The following is a 22,038-nucleotide window of genomic DNA, read 5'->3' on the forward strand; positions in this document are numbered from 1 at the left end:
GAGACTCAGTTTTACTCAATACAGCAATTCAGCAAACTAAAGGGCTATCACTCCTTTCCGACAGCTAAGAGTGAAAGACTAAGCACAGGCCAGTCAGATGTAACCACAGCGTGGTACGGCACTTTGGGGGAAGGAGCCGAGGTAGAATTGACACAGCTGGGAGGTCCACTGCCCTTCCTTCTTTTCTCCTGCCCGCTGTCTAAAATGACGACACGGTGGCTGGTCCAACTTGGAGCCCACTCAGCATCTATCTTGGACGTGGACAGCCTTCATGATGACACTCACTAAGAATGGCAGCAGAAAGATGATCAGCAAATTTCCATGGTGGGCAGTCCAGGGTCAGTATGAACTGCCTGCCTCCAGAATTCTTCTACATGAGAAAGGAAGAAATCTCCCTCTTGGTGTGTCCCACTGTCATTTTGCCTTTTCAGCTACACGTAAGCAAATGTAGTTCTAACCAAAGTATGAGTTTTGCCTCTGTATGACCTTGGACTAGCCACGTCCCTTCTCTGGGGCATATTCCCTTCGTACACCGTGGCAGTGGCAGGAATAGGTCACTGAAGACCAGTGCTTTTGTTTGGCCATGAGCTATGCCCTCTTGTATTGGTAACAGCACAACAGTCTTTCTCTGGGAACCTGCTCCCTCTCATCAGTCCTAGCGGTTAAGTGAGGCTGAAGCACTTCCTAGTTCCAACGGCGAATATGTGACAGGCTTAACAATCCATTTACTCTAATCGTCTCGCCACAGTAATTGGCTTTGGGAAGACATGTGGTCCAATGTGATCCAATGAATCACAATGGGAGTTTGGTTTGAATTATTAGAAAAGAAAATTTCTTTTTCCTGTGAGCTTAAACCAGGAGGGTATAAGCTTAGAGATTCCGGGGGCCACCACAGGGAGGAAGCCCACCTCACTACAAGGCTAACACACATCAAAGCAGAGCTAAGAGAAAATGAGGGAACTCGCCCTGATTCTGTTATCAGTGAAGCCCCCAGATCCATCTGCTTCTGAGCTGACCACCTCTGGACTTTCTAGTTAAGGAAGGCCAACACATTTCCTTGTTCTCTTTATTCTAGTTTGAGTTGAGTTTCTGTCATTAGCCAACAAGAGTCCTGACTATTCTGCGCCTTTCCAGTCGTCTCAGGGCTCGTCCACATGGGTGCAAACACGGAGGGGTGAACGAGGCACCCCGGGGCTTACTGCAAGGGGGGCTTCCTCAGGAGCCGTTTGACATGCTGTGCCTGGTGAACTTCCAGGAAAGGCTTTTCTTCCTGTGAGAAAAGAGACAGGTGTATGCTGGGGCTCACAAATCCTTGTGACAGGCTCTTGTCACAGAGGCCAGGAATTTGGGGAAAGCCGCTCTTCTGGATGGGGCAGAGGTTAAGAGAGAGCCTCAACAACCGAGCTCTCTGGTTGCAGTTCCCACTCTGCTCCAGACCAGCGACGTGACCTTAGGCGATACAACCCACCTCCCCGGGGCCACGTTTCCTCACGCGGAATGGGAGCAGTAAATGTAGTGCCTCCCTCCCAGGGCGGCTGCGCAGACCAGCCCCGCGGGGCCTCGCACAGGGCTCCCACTCGGGACTCACCATCTGCAGCTCCCAGCCCAGGTGGACTCTCAGAGCCTTGACAAACATATGCAGGAAGCGGCCTAGCAGGAAGGCCAGGCACAGCAGTGAGGGCCAGTAGAACAGGACCGTCTCGTACCTCCCCAGAAACTGCAACCGAAGCAGAGCATGGGGTGCGGGCTGTTGCTGGGCCAGGGCTGGGCCACCGGTGAAGCTGTGGATGTGGATCAGCCTGCCCCGGCCCACTCCCAGAGCTGGGCGGCCAGGGGTCCATCTCAGCTCCCCCAGCCCCACACCATGGGACGGGCCGTGGCCCACGGTCCAGCAGCCCTGGGTGTGAATCCTAGCACCCCCATTTTATTTTATACAAAGGGCTTTCATGGCTTCATCTGATCAGGGATTAAATACTGCTACTTTTGGAAAATACACACAACAGAGAGGGAGAGAGAAAGAGGGGTAAGGAGAGGAAACAGGGAGGGAAGCACTGGAGAGGAGAAAGAGGGAGAGAGTAGAGAGAGAAGGAAGAAAAAAAGAAGGAAAGAAGGAAGAAGGGGGGGAGGGGAGGTTGGCAGCAACACGTGTCCAAAAGCACAAGTCTCTTGAGATGGTGCTCATAGTTTTTCTGTGATTTTAGTTTCATTTTAATGAAAAAAAAAAACCACATACACACACAAAGAACTTTTGTCACTGTTTTAGGACAAATAATATTGTGACTTATCTTTCATAATTTAGTGGTGTGGTTGGTTTTGTGGGATTTATTTTTTTAAGATTTATTTATTTATTAAAAACTAATGATGTAATGTATGGTGATTAACATAACAAAGAATTTAAACAAAGATTTATTTATTTATTTCAGAGACAGAGAGAGTGTGTGTGTGAGCAGGGGGAGGGGCAGAGAGAGAGGGAGAGAATCCCAAGCAGACTCCCTGCCCAGTGCAGAGCCAGACGCGGGGCTCCATCCCACGACCCCAAGATCACGACCTGAGCCAAAATCAAGAGTCAGACGCTCAACCGACTGAACCACCCAGGTGCCCCGATTTCATGTTTTTTTTTATTTCCAGAGCAATTGCCCCCATGGGGAGTCGGGTTTTGATGTTGTGCTGTTCCAGTGCAGGACAGAAGCAAGCTGAGATGCAGGGGCTCGTCTCCCCTTCATCCTCCTCTCCGATGTCTACTCACCACTTAGACATCAGACATCACCACTGCCAATATTCCAGTGTCTTTCCTCTCTATCTATCCTTACATGTATATCTATTATAGATTTTTAGATATTATACCAAACACATAGGTCTGTACACATCATAATCAACTCCCCACATGCTTACAAATTTTTTAAATGTTTATTTATTCATGAAAGTCAGAGAGAGAGAGAGAGAGAGAGGCAGAGGCAGAGGGGGAAGCAGGCTCCCAAGGAGCAGGGAGCCCGATGTGGGACTCGATCCCAGGACTCTGGGATCATGACCTGAGCCGAAGGCAGACGCTTAACCATCTGAGCCACCCGGGCGCCCCCTGACATGCTTACAAATTATGTGCATATGTCACTCTTAATGCTGAATAGTACATTGTTTAGATGAACCAATTGTGGGCGCCTGGGTGGCTCAGTCAGTTAAGTGACTGCCTTCGGCTCAGGTCATGATCCTGGAGTCCCTGGATCGAGTCCCGCGTCAGGCTCCCTGCTCGGCGGGGAGCCTGCTTCTCCCTCTGACCCTCCCCCCCTCATGTGCTTTCTCTCTCTCTTTCTCTCTCTCTCAAATAAATAAATAAAATCTTTAAAAAATATATTAAAAAATATAGATGAACCAATTTTATTTCAAGTTTCTCCAATACTTGACATTTTAGACCCTTCCAATGTCTCATTTTTATGTTTCCATGAACACATTTGAGAACATGAGATGAAATCTTTATAATTACCTTAGTCTGAATTTCAGTCCCTTGGTTTTTAACTTATAAGTCCCATTAGTCCCTAAGCCTCACTTTCTTGTCAGTGAACTGGGGACAGCACTAACAGCCTTCAAAGGGCCTTGAAGCACCCTGAACTATGCAATGGTTAATCTGGGGGGCTGAGCCTCAAACAACACCTAGTACATAGCAGTTCTTAACGTTAGTGATTCTGAGCATAGAGGTAAGACCCTGCCCTCTTCCTTAATTAACCATGAATATTTCAAATTTCAGAAGAACCTCAGGAAGACTGGAAGCTCTCCAAGGTACCAAAGAAAACGCCTGTGAGCTGGAATCTCCGGCACTATGAGCAGAGTGGAGGGCATCTTTCTGGGCAGAGGTATGCTAGAATGTTCTTAATCTCAGCATAGAGATGCAGAGGGAAAGCCCAGCCCCCAAACTCATTTTCCAATCCAGCTCCCCCAGACTCTCTTCATCACACCCTATAGTCTCCACAGTGAGTGAAACCCAGGGGAGACTTTGGCAAGGCTCCCATCAGCTCCTAACCCCAGTGGCCCGCTGGTGCTCCCCCCACCTGCCTAGTAACTCTTCTAGATGCAGTGTGACATGCTCTTTCATCTTGCTCCTTTTCCTCACGTACAAGGCCAAAGAGATGAACCAACCCCCCAGTTCCAAGAAGGACAATGCACGGCAAACCTGGAGGGTTCATCCAGCCCTAGTCTCCCATTGTATAGACAGAGAAAGTAAGGCTACGTGAAGGAATGGGAAGAAATGAGCTTTGGAGTCAGCCAGACCTGGTCTCAACTCTCGAATCTGCTACTTCTGAAGAGTTAATACACTTGGCCTCCATTTCCTCACCTGTGAAATAGGTCTGCTGAGAGGCTCCCCACCTTGAGGGACTGCTGTGAACAGCAGCTGAGGGAACATATGTCTGTGAATGAGCACCTTGATGAACACAAGGTGCTGTACAAATGGAATCATGAATGGCTCCAACTCTCCTTCTGTTCACAGAACTGAGGCCCAGAGAGTGGCAGGGGCTTGTCCAATGTCACACAGCAAATTGGTCATGGTGACAGGACTGAATACTCTACACATAGATCAGCGGGGACTCACCTGCCCATGGGGACACTCTGTGATGTAAAGGACGGTGACAGCAAACCTGCAGGACAAAAACAGGGTTTGGGGTACTGTGGCCGCTCCTAGCATGGTCCCTGAAAAGAAGCCCAGATCCCATCAGCCTGGAGCTACCTCCCCTTTCCTTCCTCCTCCGGAGGGCTGGTGCCCAGGCCTCCATGTACGTACGTCCCTCCCAGATCAGACACCCTGCTTATGCTAAAGTACATGCACCAAATTCATCTCACATGCCCTCAGATAGGACACAAACCCGGGATCCACACAGCAGAGCACAAGTCCGTGAGGGAGCTCCTTCTCCCTGCCAGGGGCACAAGCTGAAGCCTGCAGAGGTAAAGGAATCTGTCCAGAGTCACACCTGGAGCCAGGACCGAGGCCCAGGTCTCCCAACTCTGGTGTCCATGCTCCTTCTGCCCAGCCTGGCCTTGTCTGGAAATGGTGCCCCGAGGAACAAGTCTCAAGGCTTTAGCCTCCCAACACACGGTCCTGGTCACCTTCCAGCCCGATTCATCTCCCAGGGAGTGCGAGCCGCTGAGTGAGTCCCCCCACCCTCTCCTCCCCAGGGCAAAGGTTTGTCAGAGGCCAACAAGATGGTACTATTACTCCACGTCTAACCCCGGACACACTCTCTTTTCATTTTATAAAGCGAGCCATCTACAGACTTAGGAATTGTAGTCACTGGGGCGTCAGCTGCTTATGAGCCCCTGCAGTGGCCTGCACACGGGCCTAAGGACCCCCTGCGTCACAGAAGTGCTGCAGGGGGGAAGCCGGCTCAGTGAGGGGGACAGAGGCGCGAAAGCAGAATGCCCGTGGGATTATTCAGGCAGCAAAGACTCCTGGGGCCAGTCCTGTGCCAGTGCTGAGGGCACAGAAATCAACAGGAGGGTCAAGAAGTTCTCCATCTGTGGGGTCGACAATCTATGAAGGATGAGCCTGTATCTACCACCGGATCGAGTTGGGGAAGATAATCCACGGGGGAAACAGCAAAATATAGACAAAGAGACCAGAAAGCATGACCCACAGGGGTTATCTTGTTATCTAGCGTGTTCCCTGGCTCAGAGTGAGGAGATAATAGCATGTTTGCCGAGTTAGTGGGTGGATGAAGGAACGCAGGAGTCTGGTGTGACCGGAGGGTGTGTGCTGGACACTGTGGGAGATAGAGAGATAGGAGATGCCAGACCGCAGTGGCCCTGAACGTCAAGCTGAGGTGCATGGACTTCCCCTGGGCTCCTGGGGGAGACATGCCAGCACAGAAGAGAAGCATCCAAATGGGACTCCTGCATCCCCCCACTGGGACCCTGGGCAGTTTACAGAAATGAAGTTTGCTACATCGCTGACTTCGGGGAATATTCTAATCACAAGTGGGCTGTGAAGCAGAAAGCATGCTGGCCTGACCTTCTGCAGCCTAAAGTGCGGTCCCACAGAGAGGCCACAGTGGAACCCGGGACCAGTCACCCCACCTGCCCATCATGAGCCTCAGGTCTGGGCAAAGAAGCCCTCCCCAGGGAGCTGAGAGGTCACCCCCAGCCCTTTGTCCAGAGGTCAGCCACGGCCAAAGGAGTCACAGGAAGGCAGGCAGGCAGCGTCCGTCTTACCAGATCAGAGAGTAGCCGAAGCCGAGGATGGAGCTGAGCAGCCGGAACTCCGACGAGAGGCAGGCAAAGAAGGGGAAGTGGGACAGGCCGACTTCCATGCCTCCGATCAGCAGCACAAAGGCTGGGAGAGACAGGGCCAGAGATGCCATGAATCTTTTTCCACGGGCTCCGGGCATCCCAAGGAAGCTATGGGGCTTTACACCGACTTCCAGTCGCAGGCCTCAGGACCCAAGGAGATGAGAGGACAAGCCCCAGCTCAGCAAGGAGGAATGCGGGAATGCCTTTTACTCTTGCAACGGACCCTTCCTGGGACCTCTTCCATGCCAGGCACTGGCTAAGTATTGGGATGAAGAAGACCTGGTCCCTGCCTTTGGGCAGCTCACACTATGAGGTGCAGGCAAACCACATACCTGAACAAACAGCAACCACCAAGAGTACAGCACGGCGAGAGCACCATGGCAACACAAAGTGTAGTGATGTGTGTGCACAAAACCTCCTGTCCTTTCTACACAAGCAAATGATAATAGTCATTCTGCCACTGACTAGCTCTTAGAGAATCTAACAGGCTCCAGGAAAATCTAATCGTGCAAGACGACCTTCACAAAGTATCTGCTTTGAGCTGGCTCCAGAGCCAGACACTAAGGCTACAGGAAGAATGAGCAAGCTTCTTGCTTTGAGATGCTTGCAGTCCAATAGAGAAGACAGGGAGGAAGGTGAGTGGTGTGTTAACGGAGGCACAGTCGATCCGCTATGGGGACAAGAAGGGGAAGCCACCGACTTCACCTAGGGTCTGGATCAGGGAAGGCTTTCTGGAGGTGGTGACATTTAGCAAGGCCAGGAAATACAAGCAGGGGTTTGTAAGAGGGAGAGAAGGGAAGGAAGGGCATTCCTCCCTCAGATGGGAGGTGGTCAGCTGCGGCTGGTCCGTATTTACATGCATGTGAACGGCAGGCGGCCGGCAGGACAGGGCCCTCCATACAAGGAAGAATTTCTGTGAGGATAGAAGCCACAAGAGCATAATTTTGCAATCTCCCTGTCATAGAAGCAGACAGAGTAACTAAGATGGCAAAACCAAACCCACAGACAACATCTACCAGAAATCTAGGTCTCGAGACCATTTGGTTTCGACATCTGAGTAAGAGGAAGCAGAGGAAGGCAGCGGGATGTCCGAAGGCCTGAGAAAAGAAGAACCTCAACCTGCCAGCAGACACAAGACACTGAAGCTGAAATCCCAGCTGAAAGTGGGCAAGGTGCTGAAGACCGTGAGTCACGGGTGAGAAAAAGCCGGCGGCCGTGACCTCAGCCTGCTGACTACCTCAGGCCCCTCCCACGACACAGCCCCCCACGGAGGCGGCCTGCAGACCCGTCAGACTCCAAAGTGAGAGGGAGAGGAACATCAGGAGCTGGGAAACAGTGGGTCCAGATGCCAGTGGGGGGAAGAGGCTGACTGGGAAAGGCTGAGGGTGTTAGGGGGATACACCTCTATAATCATGTTGTGAAAACAGAAGAGAGGAATTTCGAGCCACAAAGCAAGAAATGATGTTCTGACCCTGCCAGGTGCCCCACAGCGCTGGTCTTCAGGGACCTGCAAATCCAGACAGCAATTAGATACTACTTCACACGTGCTCAGATGGCTGCCATTGTTTTAAAAATAGAAAATACTATTGGGGAGGATGTGGAGAGATTGGAGCCCTCGTAGGCTGCAAATCAATGGAACAGAGCAGAGTCCAGAAACAGACCCATACATATATAGCCAATTGTTGCTGACAAAGGTCCAAAGGCAATTTTGTGGGCAAAGGACAGGTTTTTGAAATACAAAGTATTGGAAAAAATGGATCACCAAAGGCAAAAAAAAAAAAAATGAACTTCAATCTGTACCTTACACTATATGCAAAACATTAACTCAAAATGTATCATAGACCTAAATGCGAAATATCATGACTATAAAGCTTCCAGAAAAAACACAGGAGAAAGTCTAAATGACCTTAGATTAGGTAAAGATCCCTTTTCTGACACCATAAGCATGATCCATAAAAGAAAATGAATAAATTAGATTTCATCAAAATTTTAAGACAGCTTTTCAAAAGAAATTGTTGGTAGAATGAAAACAAAAGCCACAGACTAGGAGCAAATGTAATTCAGACATCTGATAAAGGACTTATATACAGAACTAGATATAGAACTATCAAAACTCAATATGAAGAACACAAAAACCCTAATTTTTATAAATAAGGAAAGCGATTTGGACCCTTCACCAAAGAAGCTATAGGGATAGTAAATAAGCACATGAAAATATGCTCAACATCATCAGTCATTATGAAAATGCAAATTAAAACCACAATAAGACAGCATTACATGCTTAGAATGGCTAAAATTAAAAAGACTTTGTTTATTCATTTGTTTTTTAGATTCTACATATGAGTAAAATCATATGGTATTTATCTCAGTCTGACTTGCTTCACTTAGCATTATACCCCCTAGATCCATCCATGTTGTTGCAAATGGCAAAGATCTCATCCTTTTTATGGCTGAGTAATATTCCTCTGTGTGTGTGTGTGTATGTGTGTGTACCACATCTTCTTTATTCATTTATCGATGGGCACTTAGGTTGCTTCCATATCTTGGCTATTGTAAATAATGCTGCAATAAACACAGGGTGCTTATATCCTTTCAACTTAGTGTTGTCATTTTCTTTGGGTAAATACCCAGTAGTGGAATTACTGGATCATAGAGTAATTCTATTTTTAATTTTCTAGGACTCTCCATACTGTTTTCCACAGTAGCTGTACCAATTTACATTCCCACCAACAGTGCGTGAAGGTTCTTTTTTCTCTACATCCTCACCAACACTTGTTATTTCATAAACAAACAAACAAAAAGCAGAATCAGATCTATATTTATGGAGAACAAACTGATGGTTGCCAGAGAGGGGGTGCAAAATGGGTGAAGGGGACTTAGAGGTTGCCAGTTATGAAATGAGTAAGTCACAGGAAGAAAAGCAGCCAAGGGAATACAGTCAATGATATTATAATAGTGTTGTATGGTGACAGATGGTAGCTGTATTTGCAGTGAGCAGAGTATAACATACAGAGATGTTGAATCATTATGTTGTACACCTGAAACTAATGCAATTAAATTAAAAATTTTTTTGAGAGAGACAGTGCATGCATGAATGGGGGTGGGAGAGAGGGGCAGAGGAGGGAGAGAGAGAATCTTTTTTTTTAAGATTTATTTATTTATTTGAGAGAGAGAGTAGGGTGGTATGGTGGGGAGGGGCAGAGAAAGATTCTTTTTTTTTAAGATTTAATTTTTTATATTTGTCAAACAGAAAGAGAGACAGAGATAGCGAGGGAGAGCACAAACGGGGAGTGGCAGAGGGAGAAGCAGGCTCCCTGCTGAGCAGGAGCCCAATGAGGGACTCGATTCCAGGACCCTGGGATCATGACCTGAGCTAAAATCAAGAGTCAGGCACTTAGCCGACTGAGCCACCTAGGTGCCCCCAAAATTATTTTAAAAAGAGATTGACTCCAGGAAACAAACTGAGGGTTACAGAAGGGAGCAGGGTGGGGGGTTGGGGTAACCGAGTGATGGGTATTAAGGAGGGCACGACTGGTGATGAGCACTGGGTGTTATACACAACTAATGAATCACCAAACACTACATCAAAAACTAATGATGTACTATATGTTGGCTAGTTGAACATAATAAATTAAAAAATAAAATAAAATAAAATAAAATAAAAACTGAGAAAGAAGGGGAAAAATAAAAAGAGACTGACAAGAACAGTATAAATAAAAAACAAAAAGACTGACCATGTGCTGCCAAGGATATAGAGAAACTGGAAGTCTCACATACTGATGGTGGTAATCTAAAATGGAACAATCACTTTGAAAAACAGTTTGACAATTTCTTTAAAAAGTATGATCTACTACAGGAAGTGTATGATCCAGCCATTCCACTCACAGGTATTTACCTAGGAAAAATGGAAGCAGAGGTACACACAAAGATCTGTACACAAATGTTCATAGCGGCCTGATTTGTAATAGCTAAAGATGCAAATAAATCAAATGTCCATCAAAAGGTGAATGGGCGGGCACCTGGGTGGTGTGGCGGGTTACAAGGCTGACTTTCGGTTTCGGTTCAGGTCATGGTCTCAGGGTCATGGAACTGAGCCCCAGGTTGGGTTCCACACTTAGCGCGGAGGCAGCTTGAGTGTCTCCCCCCTCTCCTTCTCCCACCGCTACCCCACCCACCACCCCAGGGGCACGCTCACTCTCTCTCATGAATAAATAAATCTTGTAAAGAAAAAAAAAAAAGGTGAGTGGGTACACAAACTGTTTTCTCCATATAATGGAACACCACCTGGCAATAATAAGGAATGAATTTCTGGCACATGTTAAATGTATATGAATCTCAAAATAACTATGCTATGTGAAAGAAGCCACACCAAAAATAAAAAGTACATTCTGTATAATTCCATTTATATAAAATTCTGGAAAAAGATCAGTGATGAGGGCAGTGACGGAATAAGGTGGGAAGGAGAGATTACAAAAGGCGACAAGGAAATTATGGAATTCATTGTCTTGATTGTGGTCATGATTTCATGGACGTAAACATTTGTCAAGACTTATCAGACTGTACACCTCAAAGAGATGTGTGGTGGTATATCATGTCAGTTTTAATTTGCATTTCCCTAAAGACTAATGAGATGCCGGTGGGCATTTGCTCTTACAGGCCTGGAGGCCCTGAGAGAGAACTGGGCTGGACAGAGAGGTTTGGAGTCATTGTATTGGAATGGCTGAATACGTAAATTAGAGTTGATCCTTCAGGGAGAACGTGAGGCATGGGGAACGAAGAGGCCTCAGACCAATGGCCAAAGAAATAAGCATTGCTCTGTGAGGAGGAATCCCAGGGCTTGCTGATATCAAGAAGGCAGAGATGGCTAGGACTCAGGACTCAAATTTTTGGGGTAGGTGATGGTGAACCTACTTTTTGAGCCTTTGTTCTATGTCTATAGGAGCTCAGAATCTCCCTGAGAGAAAGCCCCACAAACAAGCGTTGACCTGGCAGGCAAGGCATTTTTCTTGGGCAAGTTACAGGCAGCGAAGAAGCGGACTACTCATATAACATTTATTTTTTTTATCCCCTGATCCCAGGGAACCCCTGCCACGCAATCTCTGAGAGCAAGACTTGCCATCGCAAAATTCCCAGCGGGTATGAGGCAGTCCTTACCTTGGGCCCACTGCGGGATCTGCAAGGGCTGGTAGCCTTCCGAGAACAAGAACATGACCTTATTGGCTGTGGCCCCAAAGGCGATTCCATAGGACCATCGGTTACTAAAGGTGCCCACCAAGTCCAGAGGTCTGTGAACAAGAGAAACAGCTCATGAAGCCAGACTGTGGCTCATTCCCACAGTTCACCTCCAAAGTATCAATCCTACCCTGAGGAGGGATTATGGGGTGGTGAATTATTCACTTCAACTGACATTTTCTGAGGCCCTCAGGGCTAATTCTGGGGGTAAGCATGGATTCAGGGTACTGAAGTGAGGAAGACCAAAATCTTTGCCCTTGAGGAGCTCCAAGGCTTGGGGGAGGGGAGTGGGGGGAGGGACACAAGCAAGGACACTAATAACCATGACAACAAACAAAAATGGATGAGTTTCATCTATGAGAGACACAGGCAGTATGACTCAGGAGACCGTAACAAGGAGCATGTACTCGACAGGCTTGGGGGAGGCTGCCCTGTGCCCAGCCACTAGGAGAGCCCCAACATCCCTGGGAGGGTCTGGGTAGCATTGGCCATGCTGGTTCCACGCCAGCATACCTTCCCAGCCACAGCTGATTGGACCAGGGGGTGACCACTTGACTCTGGATGGGCCAATCAGATGCCTGGTCTTGGATTTTGGCTTTCTGACCTGAGGACATGAGGCAGTCAGCTGTTAAAATTCTCTTCTGGAAAGTCATGCCAAGTTGGGATCAGAGTTGGTGCTAGAGGCAAGTGGAAGTTTTAGGGAAGCAAAGATCCTAAATCAGATGATAAAGTCAGACAGCAGAGAGGACACTAGTAAAATGGTGCTGAGGGGCTCCTGTGATGCAGGGAGGCAGGAATAGAATTAGTCTCCCAACAATGCCCATCTCAAGAGACCCAGTGGCCATGAGGCCAGCCTTGCCAGTTCCTGTGAAATCTCTGTAACTTTATAAAAATCCTTTCTTTTCCTTTTACAAAAACAAGCTTTACAGGATATCTGTTTCTTCTAACCAAAATGGCTCTGTCTAGATCAAAGTAAAAAACCACATCTGGAAAAAAGAGAAGACTTTCCCATCAAAGTGGCATCTGAAGCGACTTTGGTGAAAACTCTGGGGGCAATGGGAGCAATGCATGGAGGCAGGGACCTGGGGCCAGGATCTGGATCTCACCTCCTGCCCCCTTAGTCTTTCTCAGCTTCCCCTTCAAGTCTCAGCTCAAGGAGCACCTCTTCCAGGAAGCCACCATCACCCCGACCACTCCCCGCAGGCCCACCCAGTTGCTGCCTTGTCTGTGTCCCCTCAGCCCTAAGGGCATGTCCGTGTCGCAGCACACCTCTCTGCATTATTGTTTGTCTAGGAAACGATACACTCCAAGGAGTGAGTACCTAGCACAGGATCTTGAAAAGAGTAGGTGCTCACTGCACATTCACCAACACGCATTTTGTGGACATGAACCGAATTCAGTCAGTCCCACCCATGGTACCTCAGAGATATGTGAGACTGTTTGCATATCTTTCAGACAGATGGCAGCCCCCACTCTGCTCATGTCAGAGACACCATGGGCGGCAAATGAAGAACTGCTTGACAAACTGTGGTGTGCCACGCACATGTGAGGGGCTTCTGATGCATGAAGATGGTGGGCCAGAGCTCCTCAGAAAAGCAGGGGTTTTGATGGGAAAGTGGCCAGGGAGCAAGCAAGGTGTGCTGTTACCAATCAAATTCAAAGCAGTTCCACATGACCCATACAGAGCTCCTACTTCTTAAAAAGTCCCGCACGAGGCCCTGCATGTCAGATGCCCAGAGCAGAGTCTGCCTCTGCGCCCCAACCAGCGTAGCTCAGGCCTGGCAGTTTGGGAGTGGCTGACCCTTCCAATGGGGGCTATCCAGAATGAGTCTGCTCCTCAGAACTGGTACAGGGGCTCCCTTTGTCACCCTGAATCCCTAGGTCACCGCTAGTCTTGGTCTCGACACCCTGGCTTCCTCTCCCTTCTCCAGAATCCAAGGTGGAGACCTTAGCATGTTTACATACTTGAGACTGCTTAGGCTATGATGTCGGGGGGAATCAGAGCAAATATCAACCAGACCTCGGTGAAAGCTCTTGTCACTTGTTAGCTGTGTGGACTTGGGCAAGTCACTTAACCTCTCTGAGCCTGAGTTTACTCATCCATTACATGAGGATAAGAACCTCCAGCATGCTAGGCCAGCAAGAGTGTTACTCCAAGTAATGTTAGGCAAAGCAAATGGTTCAGTGCCTGGGTCACGGTCACTGTGCAGTAACTGTTATCTGCTTCATTATCATTATTATGAATTATTAAAGGGTGATGCGGCAGAGATATAAACGATTAGAGCTTAAGGAAAAACGTGCTAAGGGGTGCAGAGACTCAGAATGGCAGAGCCAGCAAAGGCTCTCCTGGTGCGTGACTCATGGCGCCTCCCAGCATAGATGCTTGCTGCTGCCTGTGGCCGACTGAGAACCCTCTTCCTCCTGCTTCCCGAAGCTGCCATAGTGCTGGGTGTGGGAAGGCTTTTCCCATAGTGAGCGGAGTCTCCTTGAGACGTTTTCATCACACCTGGGCAGCCCTGGGTGCTGAGGCCGCCCTGGCTTGGAGGCCAATTCTGAACTCCCGGAGCTGGGCTGGGGTGGGGCAGGGAGGGGAAGGGGGTTGGTGAGGAGGCAAGGCTGGAGAGCTAATGGGGAGTTGTCCTGGCCTTACAACAGGTATTGACCCCAAACACAGGCTTCCCCAAGCTGTAGCGATCAGCCCTAGCTCCACTCACATGATGATTTCAAAGTGGTTCCCCAGGAGGTGAGAAGTATCATCTCTCTGTTTACGGCGCTCTCGCCTTTGGAGAACGGACAAGACCAAAATGATGAAAAGCTACGGGAAGAGAAGATGAGAGTGTCAGTGGGAACATTCATCCCCAGTGTGGCCCTGGAGCCTTCCCTGGAAGAGAAGGTGAGGGTGAGCAGAGGGCGCAGAGTGTCTGTGACCCCACCCCCAAGTCCGGGAGATGGGGCATGTACCCTTGAGATTCCAGAAAGCTCAGTTTTGTACCGAGCTTTCCTCTCTGTTGCCCTGAACAGGTTCAAATCTCGTCTCCCCCACAGACTGACAGGAAGAGAGACCTAACTTCCCTGAATCTCCATTTCCTCAGCTGTAAAAAGGGGATAATACCTGTCAGGTTGCAAATCCTTCTTTGCTCGCTCCCCACCCCCACCCCTCACCCCCGCCACTGTGGATTCAATCATATTCCCAATCCTTGATGCCCTTTGTCTCTCCCCTGTTACTAGAAACCTCTTGACAACTATCTACTCTCGCAGTCTTCATTTCCTCACCCCCCACTTGCTCTTCAACCCCCTAACCTGGCTTGACCCCCATCCATGGAAAGAGCTCTGGCCAAAGTCGCAAATTACCAAATTACCAAATCCAGTGGAAACTTGAGGCCCAAATCTGGCTTGATCTGTCAGCTGCGTTCCACAGTGTTGACCACTTCCTCCTCTTAGAAACACCCTCTTCCCTAGGCTTCCATCAGCTGTGCTTTTCAGGGTGTTCATTACCTCTCAGCTTCCTCTGCTGGATTATTCTTTCCTCAACCACTAAAGTCGGGAGCTCCTCATAGTTCAGTCCAAGGACCCCTCCTCTTATTACTGGATTCTCTCACCCACATCCATGCTGTCAATGGCCACCAACACCCAGAAGACTCACACACTTGACTCTTCAGCCCAGACCTTATCCATGAGCTCCATAACTGTTCACTGAACTACAGAGTTGGCATTTCTTTTTGACGTATTGAAAGCTTCTTAAATTCAGTATGTCTTCAACGAAATTCATGATTTGCCTCCCTGCCCTGTTCCTTCAACCACCCCAAACCCTGATCTCTTCTGATTCTCCTTAACCAGTGAATGGCAGATACCACCATTCTTCTGGCTGTGCAAGCTACGAAAACCATGTCACCCTCAAATCTTCCTCTCCTTAACTTCTCTGTCCTACGCATTACCCAGTCCTACTGCCTTACCTCCCAAACATCTTGAGCTGACCACCACGATCCAGGATGAGCTAAAATCTGCAACCATCTCCTCTCGGGCCCACCTTCAACCTGATCCCCACAATGTGACCAGAAAGTTCATTTCAAAACAGAAATCTGATCACACCAGCCTCGCACTGGAAACACTCCAGTTACTTCCCACTGCACTTAGAATGCGGACACCACTCCTTCACACAGAGCTCCGCAGGGCTCCGCCTGACCCAGGCCCAGATACCTCCACCTCAGCTCCCCACTCCAGTCATACCAGCCCTCTCAGCTCCTCACACTCTCCATTCCCCTCCTCCACAGGGCCTTTGCATGTGCTCTCCCCCCTGCTTGAGAGGCTCTTTACCACATCTTCCAACAGACTTCGGCTGTCACTGCTTCCTTAGAAGAGCCTTTTTTAATTCCCCTAAAAACCAGTGTCCTTGACTCATTGACCCTTAAAAGCCTTCTTCTGCCTGCTTTTTTAGTGCATAATGCAAGAGAGCAAGTCGAGGAAATTCAGCTGATATCTCTGCTGACCTATTCAGACCTTTTTGGGAGTCTGTGTATGGGAGTGACCCAATTCCCCTCCCCTCTGCTCCATGCTTTCCCCTGCCTTTACTTACTGATGGGATGAGGGAGTAATGGAGAAAGAGCTCCAAGTCCACCGAGCTGACACAGGTGTCATTCAGCTGCCTGGTTCTGAAAAACAGCCAAAACCACATTCACACCATCAGTCACTACTGTAATCACTGACCCGTCAGCCTTGAGCATCACTGGCAGGAGCTTGGCTTGTACCCCACTAAGATCATCTGATCTTTTTTAACTTTGCTTCCTCAGGGCCAGTGCTGCCTACCTGCAATGTATCTTCCCTACATGAATTCATCTTCATCCATATTTCTTTCTCCAGCCTGATTATCTACCCAACTGTCCTGCTAACTCCAGATCTAACTCTTTCCTTCCTTTTTTTTAAATTAATTAATTTATTTTTTAAGTAATCTCTACACCCAGCATGGGGCTTAAACTCACGACCCCAAGACGAGGAGTTGTACGCTCCACTGAGCTAGCCAGGTGCCCCTAGCTCCTTCCTTTCTTGATGACGCAGCTGGAGACAGACTCAGGCTCTGTGAGGCCCAAAGCTTATCTAATTTGGACATCCTTTTCAAATAAAACTATGAAATCCTCTTACTTTTCATATTTTCAGGAAAACATACCGCCATGTGAACACTAAGGTGCCCACCCCTCCCCGCTGAGCCTTGGAAGGGCCTCCCTGCAGGGAGGTTGGAGCCTCACTAACTTCGCAGGAATGCCACGGGCATCTGGACCACCGGCGGTGGACCATGTCCTCTCCCCAGGCTGCAGGAGCGGGATGCTGGCACCTCGAGTCTAAAACACAACACGACAGTTCCACGGCTTCTCTTGACAGAGACCCTCTCCATTCTGGGCTCCCGCATACTTTGCTCTTGCTGCTCGGACTCCACTCCACGCCCTCTGTGCCCTCATGGCCACTCGCAGATCTGCATGGACTCTGTCTCCCCCCACCTCGACTCCAGGCTTCCTTCGCCCCCAACTCCTGCCCTTCCCTCAGAAGTCTCAGGAGAGACCACTCCTCGGGGAAACCCGTGAGCAGGGCGCCTTCCCCTGTAGTTCTTGAAAACCCCGATGTTCCACAGGTATGTGTAGCCACAGGTCTGAAAGATCCTAGAAGTGGTGGGGAAGGTGCGGGAACCCAGGAATGTGATAGAACCGTAAAGATCACACTTCTGCTCTCAGGAAGGCACACAGAGCATGTACATCAGTCTGCCCATCCCACACGAAACCCTCAAAATGACAAAGATGTCATTTTTTTAAAAAAAGAAAGAAAGAAAACGGATATTTGAAAGCAAGAAGGAGATCAGGGACAGAAACTACTAGAAGACCCTGAATGATAGAGAGGAATTAGGATTATAGCAAAGATGGCTGCCTGGGTGGTTCAGTCAGTCAGTTAAGTGTCTGCTTTCAGCTCAGGTCATGATCCCAGGGTCCTGGGATTGAGCCCCATGTCAAGCTCCCTGCTCCACAGGAAGCCTGCTTCTCCCCCTCTCCCTCTGCCACTCCCCCTGCTTGTGCGCGCGCGCTCTCGCTCTCTCTCTCTCTCTCTGTCAAATCAATAATAGCGAAGAGAAAAAGCATGAGCCAACAAGGCTACACACTGTGGGGCCACACAAAGGGCTCTACGCCCATAGTGCAAGAGGGCAAGCGGGACAGTGTTGCCAGCAGCCCACCGAATGGTGAACTGGGGTCTCACAGAGGCCCAGCTGTCCTCCTCTCTCTGCCGACAGCCAGGGGCAAGGGGGGTGGTCCCTGGGAGTAGTGTGTCTGGGTCACGGAGAGAAAGAGATGCAGTGCTCTGGGTCACAGGGACCAGGAGCTTCACCTCCCAGATGGCCAGCCCCGGAGGTACTCCACCTAGCGGTGCCCCCCCCCCACTAGCCACCTTCCAGAAAGCGGGCACCCCAGTGGCCACTCAGTCACAAAGACGAGCACACAATCAAGAGCCATCAAACATGTGAGGGAAGATTACACCACAAAAGGGAGCCAAAAACTTAAGAAGGGGCAACTTGCTCTTAAGGAGACAAAGTTAAGTCGGAATCTCTCTGAGCTCATTACTACAGGAAATCCTTTATAAGAAGCATAAATCTAGGAGGAAGTAGAGGGGCGCAAAGAGGAACAGCAGGCAAAAAAAAAAAAAAATTGGCAGAATTTACTGTTAACCTCCAGCATAGGATTTTAAGAAAATATACATTTAAATAAATAAATATATAAATATATATAAGATATTTATAAAGATATCTCTATCAAGACCTGTCTGTGGATATATCTTTACATATAGATAACATTCTTAGAAACACAAGGTTGCAAAAACAGTCTGGAAAAAAAAGTGGAAGAAATTCTCAAGAAATAAGAAAGAGGATTCTAGGAAGAAGCAACACCTAACAGAGAAATGAGTAAAATATATTGTTAAATATCAGGGCTCCTGGGTGGCTCAGTCGGTTAAGCATCCAACTCTTGATTTTGGCTCAGGTCATGATCTCAGGGTTGTAGGATCGAGTCCCATGTCCAGCTCTGAGCTCAGCACAGTCTGTTGGGGATTGTCTCCCTCTCCCTCTGCTGCCTAACCCCCCACCCCCCGCTCATGCTTTCTCTAAATAAATAAATATCTCGGTGAGTAGTTACTGTGACACATAATGCGTGAAATGCCGAATTGGAGGTAAAATACCAGGTGATATCCCACAGGGGGTAAGGGCGGGGTGGGAACAAGTGTGGACACAGAGGGGAGAACAGCACCATCACATTCTCTTGCTTAGCAGAATGATGGAGAAAACTGTTTTCTCTTTCTGGGCATTATAAGAAAAATGAAGTTCTAAGTAAGTTGTTAAAAATTCATAGATAATGGCCAGAAGAATAAAAATACAGTGTAAACCTGTATATTAAAAAATATCTATGGAAGAAAGAAAATTCAATCACTCCAACAAACTACAGGAAAAGAAAAAAATCAAATCAAGATTAGAAGAGAAATTAAGATAAAATCCTATCTTACCTATTAAATTGGGAATTATTGAAAATACTACCCAGTATTACTGAAGGTTAAGACAAGTTAGTATCCATTTACTGGTAGTAAGAGTGTTAACTGGTATAAACATTCTGTGAATTAATTTTGCAATATATACACCAAGAACCTTCCAAATACAGCAATTCCACTTCTAGGAATTCTACTTCTGAAAAATATAAGCTAAGGAAATACTCAAAAAGGTGCCTAAAGATAGGCTCAGATTCTCTCTCTGTCTCTCTATCCCTCACTCTGTCAATCTCTCTCTCTCGCATGTATGTAACATTTGAAATGTAATATATGCTCATTGCAAAACACTCAAAATATGTACAAATGTATAAAGTAATAAATAAAAGTCCTTTCTCCTTCCATAACTATGCATATTTATAACCTCTATAGCGTTAAGCAAAAAATGGGATCTGACGAAACTTGATTTCTTCATTTAACCAAGGAAAGAAAATACATTTACTAAGGAAAGGAAATTTCTCGTGTCAATATATACAGACCCATCAGACTCTTCTGGATGGGTGGCTGCCCACACAGATTCACCAGCAGGCCTGTCTCCTGCTCGAGGGGCTGAGCTGAGAGCTGGTCTGGCAGTAGCTGGAAACAGGTGAGCTCAGGGAGGGTGGACAGAGCAGCTGTCTAGCTAACGGGTCCACAGCTGTGGCGTCTGGTCCCCCTGGGCTCCATACCCTCTCTAGCAGCCACCGCCATGAACATGTGATGCCTACTGCAGGCAACCCAAGCTCAAAAGCCGCTGAGACCTCTTCCCGGCAGGCCCAGGGCTGGTGGGGCAGGTGTGCTGAAGGCCGACCGTCCACAGGGCCGCAGCAAAACAACAGCCCCAAATGTAGAAGACCCACTCTCCACGGATGATGCCTTGGAAATGTGTGGATGATAGACTGTTAAGTGAAAGAAAATTCCTGCTTGATCCCAAGTTGTGAAGAGTGGTCATCTCTGGGTAGTGGGATTTGAGGTCATTCTACTGCCTTCTTGTGACTTTTTTCCGAATTGCGGTACCCAGAGATATGCCGCTTGACAGCTGTGTCCATCTATCCGAGTGCTAAGCACAGTGTCTGCACAAAGCAGAGGCAATAAACACGTGTTGAATGAAGGAATGGGTTGCTCTGTGATCAGGGAAAAAACTAACGGTTGTCCCTAAGCCATACAACATCATTCTGAAGTGAAGATGTGTGTGAAATCAGCATAAAGGCAAAACATGCAAGGTTTGTGGTGGCACAAATTACAAATCTTTCATTAACTAAACAATTCTTAATAAAATGCCATGAGGGCCACTATGAGGCGTGCTATATAGCTGGTGCATCTAGAGCATGGGTCATCCCAATGCCCAGCTCCTTTCTCCAACACCCCCACCCCTGTTGATCCCCTGTCAGTGGGAGGTGGGGTCTCTGTGCTCCCATAGTCCTTGGCCCTAACATTATCACAATAGAAATAAGTTACGGTATGATATATAACAACTTTCCTTAATGGATGTGTCACTTAATTATGTGTCACTATGGCCTTGGCATTCTGCTATTTTGGATTATCTAATCTTTGCAGGAATCTTGGTGGGGGCAGGCTGTGTTATCTCCTTTTAAAAGTGAGGAACTGAAGCCAGGAGAGGCTTCACACCCCACCCAGAAGGCTGGGTGGGGCTGGGTGAGGCTGCATGTCACCATCCTCCCAGCCCCAGCTGCCAGCTCATGGGGCTCCTTGGAGCTGCTAGAGGTGCCTGGCCTCCCAGCCTGTGGCAGACTCAGCCCTGATTCCCGCGGTCAGCCCAGCTCCCGGCACAGAGAGGCTCAGCAATGTCTGTTAACTTTAAGAAACAAAACAGAGGGGGCGCCTGGGTGGCTCAGATGGTTGAGCGTCTGCCTTCGGCTCAGGTCATGATCCCAGGGTCCTGGGATCGAGTCCCGCATCGGGCTCCCTGCTCCTTGGGATCCTGCTTCTCCCTCTGCTTCTCCCTCTCTCTCTCTCTCCTCCTCTGTCTCTCATGAATAAATAAAAAAAGAAAAAAAAAGAAACAAAACAGAGGATCATAGGGGAAGGGAGGGAAAAATAAAACAAGATGAAATCAGAGAGGGAGACAAACCATAAGAGACTCTTAACCACAGGAAACAAACCGAGGGTTGCTGGAGTGGAGGGGGGTGGGGGGGGAGCTGGTGGACATTAAAGAGGGCACGTGATGTAATGAGCACTGGGTACAAGACTGATGAATCTCTACCTCTGAAACCAATAATATACTATATGCTAATTGAATTTAAATTAAAAAAATAAAATAAATATGAAGAAAAAAAAGAACTGTCACGGGGGAATGCTGGGTCTATGCATTTGGTTGAGGTCAACTCGCTCTGAGCTGGTTAAGCAGAAGAGTGCCTTCTTCATGTTCCAACTATCAAGTTTTCAAGAATAAGTAAATACTTTAGAGAAAAAAAAGAATCCAAGGGAACTTCTCTCGGGAATCTGAGGCCCAGAACGGGCCAGTGAGCAGACAAAGCCAGGATGCCCAGGACTATCTGAGGCATACTCAGTGAGTTCCGGCACTGGCCTCCTCGTGGGTGGGCAGCAGCAGATCTGCTCAGTGCAGAGAAGGATTAGGGAAGGAGAAAGACGTGTGTGTGTGTGTGTGTGTGTGTGTGTGCGCGCGCGCGCACGTGTGCAAGCACGTGTGCATGTATCTATGTGTGCGCAGGTGCCTGCCTGTCCACGTCATGCCTCCAGCAATGTAGCAGTCTGTGTGTTGGGGTGTCTGATTCTGGGCCAGCCCCGACCCACCTCCGTGAACCCATCAATCCCCTCACGCACAGCCTCCCTGCGATCCTGCCAGAGTTCGCGGCAGATGTAATAGTGTGCTCAGGCTGGCTTGTACCAGCTTGGGACGCTCACATTATCAGGAATTTTGCCAACCAGTTGTTCAACACCACCACTGTTAAAAAATAAATTATATAAACTTATCATTAAATAAGTTGTATTAAAAAGAAAGGTAAGACTCAA

The 22,038-nt window shown here is 48.2% G+C and overlaps 1 protein-coding gene across 1 annotated transcript in view; it reads right to left on the bottom strand.

The window, feature by feature from the left end:
- The window catches only part of LOC113934966 (stimulated by retinoic acid gene 6 protein-like), a 59,893-nt gene that overhangs the window by 19,390 nt on the left and 18,465 nt on the right, over positions 1 to 22,038 (bottom strand). The window contains exons 3-9 of the mRNA XM_027616628.1: positions 16,076 to 16,151; positions 14,217 to 14,317; positions 11,425 to 11,555; positions 6,193 to 6,313; positions 4,580 to 4,625; positions 1,589 to 1,717; positions 1,200 to 1,270 (exon numbers count right to left, since the gene is read on the bottom strand). Of these exons, the coding sequence (XP_027472429.1) occupies positions 1,200 to 1,270; positions 1,589 to 1,717; positions 4,580 to 4,625; positions 6,193 to 6,313; positions 11,425 to 11,555; positions 14,217 to 14,317; positions 16,076 to 16,151 (675 nt within the window). The remainder of the gene's footprint in view (positions 1 to 1,199; positions 1,271 to 1,588; positions 1,718 to 4,579; positions 4,626 to 6,192; positions 6,314 to 11,424; positions 11,556 to 14,216; positions 14,318 to 16,075; positions 16,152 to 22,038) is intronic.

The sequence above is a fragment of the Zalophus californianus genome, chromosome 13 (genome assembly GCF_009762305.2).
Source record: "Zalophus californianus isolate mZalCal1 chromosome 13, mZalCal1.pri.v2, whole genome shotgun sequence".
Lineage (NCBI taxonomy): Eukaryota > Metazoa > Chordata > Mammalia > Carnivora > Otariidae > Zalophus > Zalophus californianus.